An 18,245-nucleotide genomic window follows, 5' to 3' on the forward strand; every position below is an offset into this window, starting at 1 on the left:
TGGGCTCAAAGAAGGGGACTAACTCAGGAGCTGACAGTGCCCTTGGTCAGGCATCAGCATGGCACCTGGTCTGACAGGCGTGTTCCCAAAAATCCAGATGCCGGGTACCTCACATATCCATATCTCTCAGCTCAGCAGCAGCCAGAGAAGCCAGGAGCCTCATCCCAGGGCTGGTGGGGCAGAGAAAGCAGCACTAACTCCCGCGAGAGCCTCCCAAATTCTGCAAGGCTGTGCAAGACATTGCAGGACCCAGGTGACAGTTCCTGTCCCCTCCAGCCCTTGGGTAATCCAAAGCGCACTCACCTGAAACGGTCTAAGAGGTACAACATCACTGCCACCACGTGCACAGACAGCCCCACCAGCAGCCACAGCGTGCTCTGGAAAGGCTGCATGAATGAGTCCAGGGTGCTGCGGGGGATTTCCTAGCAGACAGGAGAGAGAGGGACAGTGCTGGCACCCACTATGCCTGCACCTTGCCTGCCCGGCTGGAGTCGCAGGGGCCCCTGCCCTGCTCCAATCTCCTCCTGCTCACAGGAAGGCTCAGAGTGGCTGAGCCAAGACCCAGCATTAAAACCAGCAATGTGGAGGCCGGCAGCCCACAGCAAAGGATGGGATTTGCAGCTTCCCTGGGGTGGGCAGGGCCAGCAGATGGGGGAGCTGGGCACAGTGCAGGCATGGAACATGTCTGCAAGCTGGGGAGCCAGGGGCACCTCCCCTGTTTGACAAAACATCCCATCCCAGCCCATACCTTCTTTACAAGGATGGTGAGGCCCTGGTACTTGAAGGGCTTGGAGAACTCAATGTACTGTGCCCGCTCGTTGTTGATGGTGAGAGGAGCCACAATCATGTCCGCTTGGCCGCTCAGCAACTCCCCCATCATCCCATTCCACTCTTTCTTGTTGCTGTTGTTAACCTGCCAGAAAGCCAGTGCAGGATCAGCCCACTGCCCTGACACCTGTCCACCACCAGCCAAGGCCCCCCAACATCTGGCAGGTGCCCTGCATGGACCCCCCACCCCATCCCTGCTCTGCAGAGGGGTCTGGAGGTGTTTCAACACACGATACAGGTAAAGAGATATTGCAAGCTGGCCAAACTCACCCGCTCTTGGGTACCAAATTTACCATCAGCCACCAGGTGAACCTCATAGGTGAAGTTCATCACCCCTGCCAGTCGGATGAGCAGGTCGATGCAGAAGCCGTAGCAGCACAGTGCCACGGTGGGGCGGCCTGTGGGCAGGAGAAAAGGCGGGGGGACAAGTGGAGGCAGCCCTTTGCCAGGGACCCCATGCAGGATCCGTGGCTGTCCCCAGAGAGAGCAGCCCCCTGCATCGCTCTGGTTTCGTATGAGATGTAATGATGTTATTCAGGCAGTGCCATCTGCCACTGACCACCCTGTCCCACTCCTTCCATCACCCATGGGTGCGAGAGAAACACCAGTGTGGGAAGAAGGCAGGCGAGGGGTGATGAGGACTCATTCATTTGCCATGTCCCAATTTAGGGGGGCTGAGATTTGGTGTTAGCAGCCCACTGCAGGGGATAGAGGGGGCTTGGTGCATGCAGGCTGTGCTGGAGGAGGGCCAACAGGAACCCATCATGTTGAACACAGCTCAGGACACAGGTCGGGCTGGGGAGGGCAGGTAGATGTGCACAGGAAAGTGTGATGGGCCAAGGGGATGCAGTTCAGATGGGTTTGGGCAAGCCTGGCCTTGCTAAGCAGCTCACACTCCCCACCAGGTGCTCAGTCCTAACCCTGAAACAGGCTTTCTGTAATACAAAGGTTCGAAACTGATGTTGTTAGTACTAGTGCCTCATGATTCTCGCTTCTGCTTGAGATCAAGGCAAAGAGAACTGGAGCATGTCAGGAGACAGAAACAGGGTATGCACCCCCCCCAAACAGCCCTGGAGCCCACCCAGAAGAGGGGCAGCAGGAAAGTCATCTGTAGGGGTCAAAAACCTGAATCCCAGTGCCCAGTTACCCCAGCACTGCTGTGGGGCTGAGCTGATGAGGGGTGTTCAGGGGCTAAATGTGCTGTCACCCTTCTGTGCCTCATCCTCTGGGCCTCCTGTGTGACCGAGCACCCTCCCTGGGGACCCTTTCATGGGTCTTCATCAGCTGGGTGGGCTGGGAGAGCCTCTGCACTCACCACCAGACCAAGTTACCTGGGATGGTCTCGTTGGGTCCAGTGCAAAAGACTTTTTTCACAGGGTCTCCATTGATGGTGAATTCCTCCCTGCACGTCCCATCTGCTTGTGTGGGCTTCACATACACAAAGGGCTCTTGGTGGATGGTCACAATCTGTGTGTTGAAGCACAAACACCTGCTTGTCTCCATCCACGCCCAGAGCTATCTCTCCCTGGGTAGGGAGCTGGGCCACCTTCTCCATGCAGGCATGGCCAAAAGGCCATGGTGCCACCTCAGCATGAGACCACTCAGCCTAGCAGCAGGACCTGGCTTTGGCATAGGGAACATTTACTCGCCCTGCACATAAGATGAGGAACACCCTCCAGTCCCTTCTCTAAGTGGTTCTGCTATATCGTCTCAGAGATGGCAGGTGCCCTGGGTCTGCAAATGCCACTGACAGCTGCAGAGGCACCAGTGGAAATGGGAGGCAGATAAAGTCACAGCCCTGCATGCAGAGAGCTGAGGACACTTGCCACCCTCTAATGACATTTGCTGTTACCTTCAACTTGGTCGACATCTGATAGCCTTGAGGTTTCTCAGTTTCTCCCCCTGGCCAGATAATCTTCCGGTCATTGGTCAAGACCTGTGATCAATCCCAGGTAGACGTGAGGCCACAGGCAGACACCCCAGCACACACGTCCCTCCTACCCAACCTGTCCAGGCCTGTACGTACATGGCTGCCGTTGTAAATCCCAACCTGGACCAGTTTCCGATTCTGCAGGTTCATGATGCTGTAGTTGGCAAACTTCCTGTCCCCGTCCTCATTGAACTCCACCCGTCCAGTGACACCCTCTGAGTACTTGGAGGACATCAGCACCCTATGGAGAGAAACACAGGGGGGCAACCTAGAAAACCTGCTGTGGCCATTGGAACACCTAAGAAAAGGTCAGAAAGGCCAAAGTTTTCTCCTACTTGCTGGTCATATGCCCACTACCCTATAGAAATCCAGTCAAGCCGTCTATGGGTCTGTTCATAGCCCTGTGGTCATTGCCTCCTGGTGGGTGGAGTCAGTTTCCCAAAAGTTGTGCTACCATATCTGTTGTCATTGTCCCCTCTTTTCTGCCAGATCAGTCCCATTCCCTTAAGGAATGACCTGTCCCACAGCACCCAAGGACACCTTCCTCTGGGGGTCCCCTGGGAGCCGTGTCCATGCCACTACTCCTGGTGCTTCTGTCTGGCACCAGCCCATCACAGCCTGGGCAGTGCCCCAGCTATGCACATACACCTCCAAGGGGAGAACCAGCCCCTCAAATCCTGGAAAGATGATGGTGAAGACACAGAAGAATTGCCTGAGCCACTCACAGTGCACCACAGAGAACAACTTCCAATAGCTCATGCCAAAGTTTGTGTTGCTGCAGAGGGTGCCAGAAATCTTTCTAAAATAAGCTTCAGGCTGTGCAGGTCCCAGGCTCAACAGAACCCAGATCTACAGAAAGGGCATCCCACAGACACCACAACCATGTCTGCAGGGAGCAACTGCTGGCAAAGATCTCACTGCCAAAAGCAACACCCTGGTGCCAGGTTGCATGCTGCAGAGAGCAGCCCTCCTGCACGGGGCCATGCTGCAGAGGGAGTTGCTGCTTTACCAGGATCTAGCCTGCAGAAGAGGCCCTGGTGGCTCCAGTATCTGCAGTGATGCAGCACAAAACTCCACGCAGCACAAAGATTGGGTTCTGGGGAACACATGCAGCATCTGCTGATCACACTGCCCACGGCAGCGAGATCCAACATGTGCATGCTCTGATTTGCTGAGACCCCACCACTCAAAAACAAGGCACCAGTATTTGCTACAGTGGAGAGCAAGCCTGTCCCATGCATGGAGATCTCTTTCCCTCAAGTCCTGCTTGCAGCACACTGACCCATGCTGCAGCCCTGAAACGTGCAGCAAGAAATGTGTCCACAGCACTGAGCTCCAGTTTGACCGAAATATCCCCCTACCCTCATTTGGCAGAGGACTCCCTTTCTCCCCTCTTCCACACAGAGAATTAAGCTCCAGACCAGAGGAGACCATCCCTCTATGGCCCCCAGATCTCTTCCTCCTGGAGCTGTTCCCTGCCCACACTGATCCCAGCTGCCCAAGCATTGTCCAGGAGAGCATGGGTTGGCATGGTAGCCAGGCACCAGGATGACACCTAAACAGCCTGGACAAACCATGAGCCAATGCCTGAGCCCATGTCCTGGTTAGTTTTTTAGGAGGGATGTAGCCCTCACATTTGAATCATGCAGGAGAATCCAAGCAGTCTTGTGCCATATGCTGCAAAAATTAGTGACAGATAGTCTGAACAAAGCCACCATGCTGCCCTCGTCCACGCGTTCCCACCTTTTCCAGCTCTCCCCCAGCATGTCCTCTGCTCCCTCCAGCAGGACCCTTCCCCAAATACCTCTTGAAAAGGGGTCCTGTCTTCCAGATGTTGGTATTGCCCACGCAGCCCCGTGGCGGGTCTGTGATATTCTCCTTCTCAAACAAGTCATGAACGGCCTGGGCCACCACCGCGACAGCGTCACTGATGTGGGCTGACTCATTCTTCCCATTGATGAGCTGCAAACCAATCACTCCTGCCATGTGTAGAGGGGAGAAGGCAGGTCAGCACCCCTGGGTACACTGGCCGCTCCAGTGTTACTCCCGTGCACAGGGCTTGGGGACAAGAACACGATTATGGTCTGAGGAGCCCTTGGGCGCAGCTGGGAAGTTGCCTGAGGTTTGGGCAGGGGCAGGCAGAGAATGCAGCTGCAGCGGTGCTGGGCTGGCACCATCCTGCCTGCCGAAGGGTGTCCAGGGACCACTGACACCCTCTGCTCCATCCACATTGCATCACCCAAACCTTTCCCTCAGGTGACAGCTCGCAAAGCCCCAGTGAGCTGGATTTGGGGCATGGCAGAATGGCCAAGGCTGCCAGACTGCTGTCTCCCCATATGGGCAAAGGATGTGGAGAGCAAAGTGTAGGACCCTCCACTGGCTTGGGACCACCATGGCATCGCGTTTCCCCAGCACAAGGGCTCCCAGGAGGGCAGGTGCCGCTCGTCCCAGCTCCGAGCAGGTTCCTCCAAGCCCGGCTGACAGCAGGACAGGTGTCTCCCGTGGGTGCCTACCATCAGGGGCATAACGCAGGGCATTGCCCGATATCTCCCGTTCCCCCACCAGCCACACGTAGCCGGAGCCCGTCATATTGAGCATGGCCGCTGATCTGTACACCGTGGCCGCATCATCCTCACTGCAACGAGAAGAAGGGAACGGCAATGTGGCTCCAGGTGCTGGATGACCCCTTTTCTCCTGTATCGGATCCCAAGGGGGTGGCAGCACCAGGGAAAACACATCCCCATTAAGCCCTCCTCTGATCACTGGTTCTCCTTGGCAATGACTAATTCCTTGACGCAATGGGAATCTTTCTCTCAGCTTCATGTAATCATAGAATCGTAGAATCATTTTGGCTGGAAAAGACCCTCAAGATCATTGATTTCAACGGTTAACCCACTCCTGGCACTGACCTCTGTCCCTGAGAACCTCATCTCCGTGTGTCCAACCCCTCCAGGATGGTGACTCCCCCACTGCCCTGGGCAGCCTGTTCCAATGCCCCACAGCCCTTTGGGGAAGAAATCGTTCCCCAGATCCAACCTCAACCTCCCCTGGCGCAACTTGAGGCCGTTTCCTCTGGTCCTGGCGCTTGTTCCTGGGGAGCAGAGCCCGACCCCCCCTGGCTCCAAGCTCCTTTCAGGCAGGTCAGAGATCAGAAGGTCTCCCCTCAGCTCCTGTTCTCCAGCTGAACCCCCAGCTCCCTCAGCCGCTCCCATCACACTTGTGCTCCAGCCCCTCACCAGCTCCGTTCCCTTCTCTCAACTCGGTCCAGCACCTCAATGTCCTTCTCATGATGAGGGGCCCAAAACTGAACCAAGGATTCAGGGTGTGGCCTCACTAGCACCGAATAATCCCACAGCACCCAGCACTGCTTAGCATCTGCAAATCTGGCCCATTCCTTATCACTATAGGCATGGGGGCAATAAGATTCCTCTCCTTCACAGGTGGATCAGGATACATCGTCAGCAGCTATTGCTGCTTCTGCAGCTGATAGCACTTTGCAGGACAGCCAGACATTTCAACCACGCTTGTGATTGCCAGCTCCCTGGCCAGCAGCACACACAGCATAGCGTGGTGGGACCTTCCTGGGACATGGGGCTTTACGTGGGTTTTCTCCCACACTCCTCGAAAGGACAGCAAGCCCCAAATCTGCACCGACTCCAGCGCTGGGCAGTGTTGCAAAGGGGAAAGTGAGCGAACCGGAGCAGGGAGGGGAAGGGACGCCTCTGCCTTACCTGGCCGAAAGGATGATGACACGAGCCTCCAGCTCCTTGGCCTCCAGCAGCAGTGACGTCACATTTTTGGTTCCAGGGTCAAACTGAAGCACTTTCTCAGCCTGTGATTAGTGTGAGCAAAGCTGGTTAGTCCGGGAGCCCCAGGACTGCTTGTGAGAGCCATGCTATCTAGAAAAGGGTCAAGAGAATTCATTAAACTGCACAAAAGTCTGCTAAATAAGGTTGGTTATAGCTATTTTTGTCTTTTATTTTCTTTTCTTTCTTTTCTTTCTTTCCTTCCTTCCTTTCTCTTTTAAGGTTTTGGCTTTTTGGTTTGTTATTTTTCTTTTTTTTTCCTTTTCTTTTTTTTTTTTTTTTTTTTGCACTGTGCATGCAAACTGAAGTCAATCAAGACCCAAAAAGAGGCGTGCATTGAACAGGAAAGAGAAAAAGGCTTTGAAATGCAATTGAAAACTCAAACGAGTGTTGTTTTTCAAAAACATGGGAAATGAAAAAAACGTATTTCACAGGGTTAACCTTTGGGAGCAGAAGTGAGCAACTTACACCAAGGAACCGTTTCCTTTGGGGAGGAAAGGGGGTTGGTTCAACTTTAAAAAAACAAAAAAACAAAAAAACTTGCAAGTTAATTACTGGTTCACATGCATGTTTCAAAAAGAAATCCTTCCAGGATCAGCTGGCTACGTTTCCATTCTCAAGTCCAAACCAAACTATCTCAACATAAAAACGTGCTACCAAGAAACATAGTCATGGATCTTTTTTTTTTTCTTTCTTTCTTTTCTTTTTTCTCTTTCTCTCTCTTTTTTTTTTTTTTTCTTTTTTATTTTTCTGGTGGCTGTGGCTATTTTTCATTTGCTAGTTAGGTTGGTGGGCGGCGTGCATTTCCATGCATATATACCTTGGGTCCTCGCTTGTTGTCATAGGAAAGTTGGTCGAGGTTTTCATAGTTCCTTTTTTTACTCTGATGAATAATGTGCACAGAGAAAATATGTAGACACAGAAGAATATTATAAACAGTTGAAAATGACGTGTAGTAAAGCAATCCAACATCCACCTCCTCCTCCACTGTTTGCTAAAGGGTCTCTATAACGCTGGAGCTCGCAAAAACCACTATCAGGAGAGAGGGCCTCAGCGCTCGCGGGAGCGTCACGGTGCAAAGCCTGAGTGTCACGGCTGGTGCGATGCAGTTGCATTTCCCTTGTGGGACTGGGGAATTCTTCAGGAAGAAATTTTTTATCTTAAACTCAAAAACAATCTACACATCTCTAAGGGCCTAAGTGGTGTGGTTTCCATGGAATTACTGTGGAAGCAAAGGACAAAATGTTGTGTACGGAAAGTGCTGGAAAAACGCAAGCTCTTACAGTTAAGAGTATCGGCGTTACTACCGTCACTATTATCAGCACAAGAGAGCTCACAGCAAGTGAGGTGTCTCAGCTGAGCCTCTCACCTCCTGCAAGGAGGGGGCAGCTTTTTGGAGCTGTTGCCATCCGAAAGAGAAAGAAAAAGCTCGCTACATCCTGTGTTGGCTCAAAGCGTGGCGATATGAAGCAATGGTGATCATGGCATGACACTGCAGCTTCTACCTGGTGCTCGGGGAGGGCTGAGGACACCTCATGGCTCTGTGGCACATGGGTGGCCCTGGGAGGTGCAGCTGCCACAGACCACAGTGCGCGTGACCTGGCCCTACACGTGGCTCATGGGGTTCACTGCTTGGTGGTCTCCATGCTCCTGGCTGGAGAGTCACATCTGGACGAGGGGCAGGTGGCTCAGCAGGCGCTGACCCTGCAGAGAAGGGACTGGAGCAGAGATGCTGCTCCCCCAAGCCTCCTGCCTGAGCCACTTCTGCTGCTTTGCCCCAAAGGAGCCAGGGGCACAAAACCTCCTTCTGGGGTTTTTTTCCTCCAGGCAGCGTGCTGAGGATCAGCAGCCTCTGCTCTCAGGAGCCCTGACCCTGCTGCAGCACGCACAGAGCCCTGTGCATCTTCCTGGGAACAGCCCCTGTGATGAGGCCAAGAACATCAACCTGGCAGAGCCTGCAGGATAGTGCTTGGCAGGTTTTGGTGAGACATAGTCTGACCTTTTCTTCTCGGCCCCGTCCCACCCCAGCTGGGCACCCCCAATCTGTGTGTTTGGGGTATGGAACATGGCCCTATTACAATCTCCATTTTGCAGCATCTTATGGCAATGGTAACTGATCCCTGCCAGGAACCCGACCCTTTGCACCCCCATAATGCAAGGGTTCATGTCCCCAGGTTGTTCCTTAGGCAGCCAGGTTTTATCTCTGCATCTTCCTTTCCAAACTAAATAGCTTGCCTCTTCCTGAGCACTCAGACCAGTCTTTGGCAGGACATTTTGCCAGGTCTCCTTTCCATGCAGCTCTGTGGTCTTTTCTTTCTTCTCCTTGGACACAGGCTGACACGTGTTCCATTGCTCAAAGAAGTTGGGTTCTTGCAAAGAAAGGTATCTTAGGAGGTAAAATCTGCTTGGAGCCCAGGTCTGCCTTCACTTCTGATGACATCCATGGCGAGGATTTCTGCAATGGCTTCCCAGAACCTGCTCAGATCGCAGTGAGACCTGGAGTACCAACTGTCTCCAAGGAGAGCAGAGCTGCAGCAGGACAGAATGTGATGATATATTGGCCAGTTTTCCTCAGGCACTGTCAATTTAGCCAGAAACTTGGTCATCCATCTTGCAGCCTCCAGCCCCGAGTTGCCTTGTGTGACTGGGGTGTGCTGGCACCTTGACCCAAATTGGTCAGCAAAGTGAAGCAGAGTCTTGGGTGCAGCAAAGCTGGGCCTGACCACCTCTGCCTCTCGCTGTCTCTATCCCTATTGCCAGAACTAGGTCAGTAATACCTGCTCTCCTTCCTGTTTTTCCATGTGGTCCTGCAGCCCTCTACTGCTCCTCAGCCCATGTTTCACACAGGAACCCACAAATTCAAAATCGACTTTCCACCTTTTTCTCCAGCATTTACTCAAAAAATTACCACTTTCATGAACAGCGCTGTCCCAGAGAAAGGGACTCAGCACACCAGGGACCTGCCACCTCTGATGCGGACAAACTCGGATTTTCACAGCATCTGGCACTGCGTCTGAACCCGAGCAGCGCTGGTGCAGCCGTGGCCTGCCCAGATGAACGAGCAGAGCTGTCCTGGGATGAAGCAGTAGCTCCAGGCTGAGCACTGCTGCAGACAGACCTAAGACAAGGCTGGCACGTGGGGTGCCCCAGGGCTGGCCACCCTGGCCCGAGTGCTGGCTCCGAACACCTGCTCGAAGTGCAAATCCGTGTAACGGTGCCTGAGTGACACCCAGGGCCAGCGCGGACTCCAGGGACAAGCCACGTTCAGATCCAAGAGCTCCGGTGGGCAGGTGAGCCTGTGACCCATTAGCAGACCCCCCAGGTCCTCAGGGGCTGCGAGCCAAGCCTTGAAGAGGTCGAGAGCAGGTCTCCTGCCTGCTCCCTCCCCAAGGCCCCGGCTGCCCTTGAGAAGGTTGGGGAGGAGTCCAGGGTACCTCTTCACGGCATGAAGAAAGTCAGCACACCAGTGATTAGAGGAGCAATTAGACATCAGAAGAGACTAAGGGAGACAGGAAAGCCCCAACAGCGGTATCTATCACCTTCAAGACCAGCCAGACCAGTCAGTTTGACTAGATCAAGCTCCTCAAAGGAAAAAGAAACGAGATGTGATGGCACACCTCAAAGGGAAGACAAGATGACCTACCATCACAGAGCACATGCCCCAGGCTAGAGGAAGCCAGGGCGTTTGCAGGAACCCAGGGGCTGCCAGGAGACACCAAGACACGTTGTAGATGCAGTACAAATGTGGGGCAGGTCTGAGGACGCACCCTCCCTCCCTCATCTCAAGCCCCAGATCTCGAAGGCTTTCCTGTAGGATGGGCAGGCTGAAGAAGAAATACACACTGCACCTGGGAGAACTGCATGGAGCAAGCAGGGATTGGAGGCATGAGAGGGAGCAGCAAAAGAGGATGCACAAGAGCTGCAGGAAAACAGAAAGTAGAACTCAAAAGATGCAACGAAAGAGACAACACACTGAAAGTGGGAACAACCTTTCTACAGCTCTCCCTGGGTGAGGGACGCTGTGCTGGGAAGAGGCTTTGGAGAGAAATACTGGCCTGCGGTCACCCAGAGGGACGCTGCCTTTGGAGGCAGGAGCATCCCACCACGGCTGGTGGCACGCCAGTGTCCCGCGATGGCCCAGGATGCAGCAGGGATGAAAATTCTTGGAAGTCACCACCAAAACCAGAAGCCTGTTGGCCAGTGTGGCTTGTGCCAGCCTGCACCCCTGCACCAGTTTCTGCTCCGGCAGCTTGCCAAGAGGTGACAAAGAGCAGGGGCAGGCTGGTCTCACTGGTCTCTCAGCTCAGCCTCCAGCTCCAAGCACAAGAAATGTCTACGGCCAAATCTCCTCAAGAGCTGACTGCCAAATGTCCAGCAGCTGCTGGTGAGGCTGGAGAAGAGCAGGTTGTGGTCCTTGCCTGTTACTCAGGAGGGAACAGCCAGGAACAGGTGCCTGCCCTGATGCTGCTGGACACTTGGAGATGGGCTCGGACTCTGCCCATCCGAAGGGGACCTCACCCTGCCCCAGGCAAGAGGACATGCTAGGACATCACCCCGCAGGGCAGGAAGTGGTTCCTCGCCCCCCAGACAGGCACCTGCCTTTGAAGCACTGCAGCTGAACGGCTCCCTGTGTTCTCCTTTCCTGCGTGTCTTGAACACTTGCTTGGTCCTTTTACTCAATGGCAGCAGGTCTATGATAGTTGTCCTGAATTTCTAGCAGGCTCGGGGACCTCCCCTGCCTCCCCCCTGCTCCCCGGCATGGCCCCGAGTGCAGGCGCAGTGCACCTCCTCCACAAAGCTGCTCCCGCCAGCCACAACCTCCCTCTCGGCACAGGATGGGGTGTCAGGAAAGCAGCATTGGGCATGTGCTTCAATGGAGATGGGAAAGGGGCCACCAGCAGAGCTGACAGCTGTACCGAGAGGGTGCGTGACACCTCCGTGCATCAACGCGCGGGCTGCCCCTGCCCTCCTAAGCCCCTACAGTGAGCTCCGGTTTGCCAATTCAGAAGCTGCGTTTCGGGGTTGGGTTGGCACTGCTGGGTCTGCCTGGCCCAGGAGTGGCTGTAACGGGGCAGGTGCTTCCCTAAGCTGAGCGACTGGTCCTCTCCTTAGGTGGGACTCTTGGGCAAGGCATTTGCAGAGCTCCAGGTTATCCTTCCCTTCATTTTGTAGTCGATTTACATGTAGGAGATTTTGACCATGGCAAAGCAAGTGAAATGAATAAAGTACAAAGTTCTGTCAGGTACTAGTCAGACACTGTTGATGCTTTAAGCATGTTAGCCATGTTACAATGGAAAGAAAAGGTGTTTTACATACAGAAATCTACATACATACAACAGCCCGAGACTTCTAGTTTTGTTGTTGTTGCTTAAACAATGCTACAAGACAATGTTCAGGAACTGACCTTGGACTCTTTCTCCTCCAGGAGGGTCTCCAGCTTCTTTTGTGCAGCACGACCTTCATGGTCGTCACTGACTATCAGAATGACGTGATTCCAGTTGAAGACTCTCATCATTTCAAACCAGACGTTGGCCTGGTGAGAGTATGGTGGGACCGTGCGCAAAAAGGACAGGTGGATGCTCTGCAAGGAAGAACAAGAGCTAAACATAGATTGGTTGGGTAATCGGCCAGGGGGCTTCTCAGGGACCGGGCAGGTTTGCAGGGACAGGACAGGGATCGCAAGGCCAACGATGCAGAGCAGCAATTTTTGGTAGATCTCTGGGTTGCACACCTTGAACTAGCCTCTGGGACCCACACTCCTTTCTCCTGGCTGAGAAGCAAACCCTGGCTACAATTTTGTACCTCTCTGGTTACTCCAGCACATGGTAGAGAGGTTTTTTGCTTTGTGGTCTCTAATTCATGGTGAAGAAATGCCTGTCCAGCAAGCAACTGTCAGCAACATTCAGTGCAAATATAGCCTTTCCTCTTGTCTTTTTGAAAATATTACTGAGCAATGGACATCAAAAAGAAAATGAATTCCCTTCAGAGATTGACAAGGAGCAGCTGCAGGTATACGCAGGTATATATTAGTTATTTGTCATGAGGGAAGTGCAGAAAAGCAGTTTTATAACATGCTGTTTGGCTGTTTCTAGGTCAGGCTGTTCTGCAGCAGCACACAGAGGAGGCAGCTCTGGACTCATGCCCCAGCAACAGATCTGATTTGGTTAAAGACATCGTTATGGTTGGATGATTGAGCAAGAGCAATTCCAGACTAATTAAGTACAGCACTCTTCGGGGAGCAGCTGGACCAAAAGCTGTAGCTGACAGAGAGGTTTTAAAAATGCAGCTTTTCCAAAAGGCCCAAGAGTCAAATATTAGAAAATGAAAGTGCTTATGGCTTAGCATGGATGCTACTTGACAAACCAGCTATGTGCTGGAGGGAGGCAGAAGTCTGAGCAGTGGAGGACAAAAAGGAAAGCATCATAATATTTCCTTTTTAAGACTGAGATGGTCCTCTGGACCAGACAGGGGTTGTCTAGACCTGTTCATCCAGGGACCTGACCCAGCATGGGTCAGAAACATCCCGAATGGGCCAAAGTAATTCACTCTGGAAGAGAAGGACAATCCTGTCCACTATGGACACACACAAGAGGAGTGGGCAGTCCAGATAATGCCTTTTCCTCATACTCAACATGGTGATAAGATCAAACTGAACCATGCAACGTATAGACAACACTGCAAAACTCTGTCATGCTCAGGTCTCTCCAGCAGGACAGCATGTCTGTTCCCCTGCAAAACACAGAAATGATGGAAGCACCAGCAAAAACACCGAAGCACTGGAAACAACTCCTAATTACTGCAGACTGAGAAGAACTGTGAATGTTTAATTGAAGGAAGAAATGAACCAGGAGAGTCGTGACAAGCATCTCAGAGCTGCAGTTTTGTATGATTGATATGAATTTTCCTAATTAAACCAAGAGTAGGAGAAATGCAGCTCACCCCACAAGCCCAGTTACTAATCAATGGGGTTGGGGAGAACCCCACAGGGACAAACAATGGAAGGACAACCACGGTGTCCACACCAACACGGTGCTCAAACTCTCTTTGGCGTCAGCGGAGATGCCCAGGCAGTTCTAGGTCCAGCTGCACAGCTCAGGGCAGGGACACACAGGATGGGCCTGAGCGTTTTTAATTTTTAATCCCTGAGCATTTTAATTGGTTTAAAGAAACCCAGGGAAAATGAAAATGGAAATGAAAAAATCGGAAGAGAGATGAGAAGAGAAATGAAAAAAGAATAGTTAACAATTAAAAAAAAAATCAGAAAAATACAGGCTAAAAAAAATCAAAATTCTAACTTAAAATTTTTTAAATCCCAGCTAGCTTGCAAAAATGCTGTTTAAGCTGATTGTGGCTTTCTTAATTTTTGTAAATCCATACCACTATATTCAGATGCACAAATTTTCCTGCTAAGTTATTGGAGAGCAACTTGGTTTAACAGTTCAGACAAATTTGCTTTCTGAGGTGGTGTCAAAAGGGTCATGGACTTGCTGTGATGGTGTCTCAGGTCTTGGATTACACAATCGTTATTTTTAAGTAGGATAATGAGGAACAACTTATCGCAATTGGTGAGATTTCAGGATGAGCACTCACATTCTGTGCTCCGCTTTTGAGGCACCCGGGATTCCCAGACTTCTCCACAGAGCCCAAAGATTGGCAGAAAAATGAAAGCAGAGTCCCACAAAGGTTAATGAGTCCAACTTGTGATGTGCAAAAGCAGTTGGGCATCAGGTTTTATGTGATTTGATAACCCCTATTGCAGCATACACAGTGACAGGTCTCTGGGAAATCCCTCTGAAATCCAGCCCAGAGCTGTCCTGGCCAGGGACATGGACACACGGGGCTGTGCTGCAAAGCACCTGGATGCTATGATTTACGCATCCTAGTTAGCCCATTTTTAGGCAAATAACTGCAATAAATTCACTCATTCCAGCTGCGCTACTCACCAGCACTGTCCCCGAAGCTACAAGTGTATTAACTCTGAGCTGTCATGGGTCATGACCCGCTCACCTCCAATCAGGCACACAGCAAAAAATGCTCCTAATTACAAATCAGCAGTTCACTTTGTAAGATGTTTTGCAGGATTTGCATTATTTGCCCTCCTCCCAGTGTGCCTGTTGCCAGACAGGATGGCTGGGAATTGCTGACAGCAACCCTGAGCCGAGAAGCAGCTTCCTGCAGCATCTTCCTAGTGCCACCAAACCCTGGGTCCTCGGCCCTGTGCTTCCTCATTAAATTCGATTTCAGCAAAAAGTAAGTAAATACAGGTTGGGATAGAATCCAGGCTTCAAAGTGGAGTCAGCTCAGCAGAAAACCATGGGGCTAGAACCTAAAGGCGCTGGGAAGGAGTGTGGTTATGAGGCTGGGGACATGTGCTGGGTCCAGTCTCTTAGGAACCACAATTTATTAGTGGTACTGACTTGGTTGACATGAGTACGTATGAAAAGCGGCTGAATTTGAGTAGATCATGTCTGTACGTGTATGCATGTGTGCAAGTAAGGATTCTGTGTGTGCATAAATGTGAGCACAGACACGTGTGGGTGCCTGTTGATGGAGTTTGTGTGCACAGGGGACGTGTACACGCATACGGAATGTGCAGGCATGGCTATGGGGCCACCAGGTAGTGCTAGCGCGCCTATGTAAGGACCATGTAGAGGTCCGTGAGTGAAAGGAGTGCTGTCTTCTTTGCCTCTATCTGCCTAAGGGCTCATCACAGCTCACCGTCCATGGCTGGTAGAGTAATTTCTCCTACAGGCTTGAGGAAATGACGTGCTTTTGTTTCATTACCTACGGAAATCGTGCAACAGCCTCTCTTTTAGCAATACGTCCCAAAACTGAGATGTTTGGGCATTTTCAAGATCAACAGAGATCCCAAATACACAGTTCCTGATAATGTAGCAAAAATAATTAGCTGGGTACAGAAAAGAAGCCTTGGCCTGTGTCCCCAGGGAAGGATCCTGAGCTGCTCTGCCTCCTGCTCTGCCCAGCCTGCCCACCAGCAGCGCACATGTTGCTGAGCCCCCCAGAACGCAGCCTGCCTGCTGCCCCCTGGGATAGTTGCAGGCGTGAACGGGAGCTAAGATAGCTTTGCCAGAGCTTAGACATGCACTGGAAAGGATTTTAGTGGGGTCAGATGTTTGGGGAGCTCAGACACAAATGCATCGTCTGCCTTTCCTCTGCAGCACATGGAGGAAAGGACTTGTCAGCCTCTGGGGAATGGCCCAGCATGGCAGCAGCAGCTCTATGGAGTGGTGGGGCTGCTCTGTCCTCCTCCCAGCTTGAATCCTGAGAGCCTGTGAAAGGCTGTCCTCTGCTGGGATGAGGGGGCTCCATCACTGCCACCAGCATGGGCTCCAGCCCCTCATCCGCCGTGACACGCCACAGGCCACCCCTGCGGACAGCTGTGCTGCTCAGCGGGGACTGTGAAACCCATTCCTGAGGAAAACATCTCCATGTCCTGTTAAACAGCCTCTTCAGTCACTTCAGGTGCCAGTGAAGGAGTCCTGACCCTGACCTCAGTCGAGGGGAATCACTTTTCTCCCCATTTTCAGTGCAGCTTCCCACACTGCTAGCACTGTTTGTGCTGAGCTTCAGTTGCCAGTGAGACCAGTAATAAAGAAAAATCCTCCTCTCAGTGAGCAGTAGCCCCCGGGAGGGCATGGAGTAATTAGACTGAGACAAGGAACCAGAGGGAAGAGCCATCCCAAGGCCCAGGCTGGAGAGAGAGAGAAGTAGAGAGACAGCCCTCATTTCAACTACCAGGACCAACTGCTGGACATTGAAATGCCTCTCCAAGTGCAGAATGACTAAGCTTCGTTTTCCATCTCTTTCAGCAGCAGAGCAGGTCTCATTTCAGAGCCACCCTTGATCCTCTAACACACCACCTCTCCATCGGGGGGATGGTGTGGGGCTCAGCACCTTGGGGCACCCAGCATGTCCCTTCATCCCCATCACGCAGGTGGGGTCACACATGGTGGTGATGAACAGCACCAGACCTTCCCCGCTCTTGAGCTGTACATTTACCCATGAGCTTTGCTTTCACACTCTCAGTGTTATTTCATATCTGTCATATTGTCAAGACGTCAATGTCATCTCATTTTTTTGGCTGAGATGTGAAGGAGATAAAAAGACCCCCAATGACACATGGGGAACAGAAGAACTAAAGCAATAGCCTGTCGGTTCAGGGAGCCTGGCATGAGAAAGTTGGAGCGCAATTTTTGCAATGCTCCATCCATGAGGAGCCCATGAAGAGCTCTCTATAGCAAGGGGCACTATGAGCAGATGGGTACAGCTCTGCTGCCTTGACCATGAGACCGTCCTCTCCGCTCCTGCAGTTTCCTGCTCCCCAAACTCAGAGGTGACCGGGATTCCAGAGACTCCCCCACCATGCAGGCAGGACTGTGCTGAATAACGTGAGGATCTCGGTGGAGGAACAAGTAATGATTTCATAAGATCTAGGCAGAAGGAGGCCAAACAAAGGCTGCCAAGCCAGAGTGCTCAGCTTGGTAGCTGCAATACCATTTCTAGAACAAACAATTCTTTGAATACTGGGAGCAATAAAGCTTGTTTCCCTCGAATGGCTTTGTTGAAAAACTGGCTACAGCTTGTGGACCGCTGTGCTCACCTGGAGATGCTTTTAAAGCATCAAAAGGTATCGAGCAAACCTGTCTGTGCTGAGGCCCACACCTTCCTCTCCCTGGCAGCTTAGTCCCGGGAGGACCATAATCAACTCTGAGACTTCAACCCCCTGTGAAATTTAGCTAAAATTGGCTGATGCCTTCAAAACCAATCAGGGGCACACACACAAAGTTGTTTCCATAGAAACTAAGATGAAAGATATAATTTCCTGAATTAAAAAAAAAGGCAAACTGATCACTGGAAAGCAAAAAGGGAACCAGCTGAATGTCAGCCTGTCCTGCACGGGTGTGCAGAGCCTTGCACCATTCTGTCGCTTGCCTTCACACCCCTTTGCTCTGCTGTCCTACACTCCACTCCCACCTTGGCCGTCCCCTCCAGCTCCTGCCTGTCCACTGTTCCACCCAGTCCCTGCATTTGCCCTTTCTCCTGCCTGCAACTCCCCTCTCTGCAGAGACCTCAAAGTTCTCAGGCCCCAGCAGTCTCGTGGGACTGTGGCTGAGCCAGGCAGGAGATCTCAGAGGGGTGAGGCACACACTGTGGTGAGTCTCTGCCAGGCAAGCGCACCCCACAGCCCTGCACCTGCCCAGCACCCCCAAATATTCCATGGGGAGCATCTCCCTGCCACTGCAGTGGGTTGCCACTGCCACAGTGGGCTGCTCCTCCAGCTCTAAGTGAGTCAGGTGGTTTTTATGATCCACTTTTGCGGAAAACAATGGCTGGAGCAGAGTCTGCCAGGAAAGCTCCCACTCCCTCAGGGTGAGCACGCAAATCCAGCACAAGGTCGTGCTGGGTAAAAGGTGGCCAATTTGCTTTGGTGAGCATGGCTCCGCTGAGATGAAACCGGACCAAGAGCATGCAGGGTCCCCTCTCCCTGCCATCATGTGCACCGTGACAAGGTCCCTCCTGGTGACATGGCTGATCAGACCCATCTCCTCCCCAAGGCAGCACGAACTAAATTCCCCCTGGACATTTCCTACCTGCTGCCTGCCCCAGGTCTGCCAGCTCTGTTATCATCCCTTTCCTTCTAGCAGTGCCTGATGAGACCA

The 18,245-nt window shown here is 52.3% G+C and overlaps 1 protein-coding gene across 5 annotated transcripts in view; it reads right to left on the minus strand.

Moving 5' to 3' along the window:
* Positions 1 to 18,245, minus strand: part of GRIN1 (glutamate ionotropic receptor NMDA type subunit 1) — a 37,457-nt gene that overhangs the window by 14,577 nt on the left and 4,635 nt on the right. For 3 of the 5 annotated variants that reach the window (XM_065648494.1, XM_065648492.1, XM_065648490.1), the window contains exons 3-12: positions 11,969 to 12,145; positions 6,490 to 6,590; positions 5,272 to 5,393; positions 4,563 to 4,737; positions 2,855 to 2,999; positions 2,681 to 2,764; positions 2,160 to 2,295; positions 1,099 to 1,226; positions 749 to 913; positions 304 to 422 (exon numbers count right to left, since the gene is read on the minus strand). In XM_065648494.1, coding sequence (XP_065504566.1) covers positions 304 to 422; positions 749 to 913; positions 1,099 to 1,226; positions 2,160 to 2,295; positions 2,681 to 2,764; positions 2,855 to 2,999; positions 4,563 to 4,737; positions 5,272 to 5,393; positions 6,490 to 6,590; positions 11,969 to 12,145 — 1,352 coding nt within the window. Of the gene's footprint in view, positions 1 to 303; positions 423 to 748; positions 914 to 1,098; positions 1,227 to 2,159; positions 2,296 to 2,680; positions 2,765 to 2,854; positions 3,000 to 4,562; positions 4,738 to 5,271; positions 5,394 to 6,489; positions 6,591 to 7,384; positions 7,448 to 11,968; positions 12,146 to 18,245 lie in introns of all 5 variants that reach the window. The other 2 variants (XM_065648493.1, XM_065648491.1) reach the window with 1 other exon arrangement.

This window comes from Caloenas nicobarica, chromosome 19 (assembly GCF_036013445.1).
Source record: "Caloenas nicobarica isolate bCalNic1 chromosome 19, bCalNic1.hap1, whole genome shotgun sequence".
Lineage (NCBI taxonomy): Eukaryota > Metazoa > Chordata > Aves > Columbiformes > Columbidae > Caloenas > Caloenas nicobarica.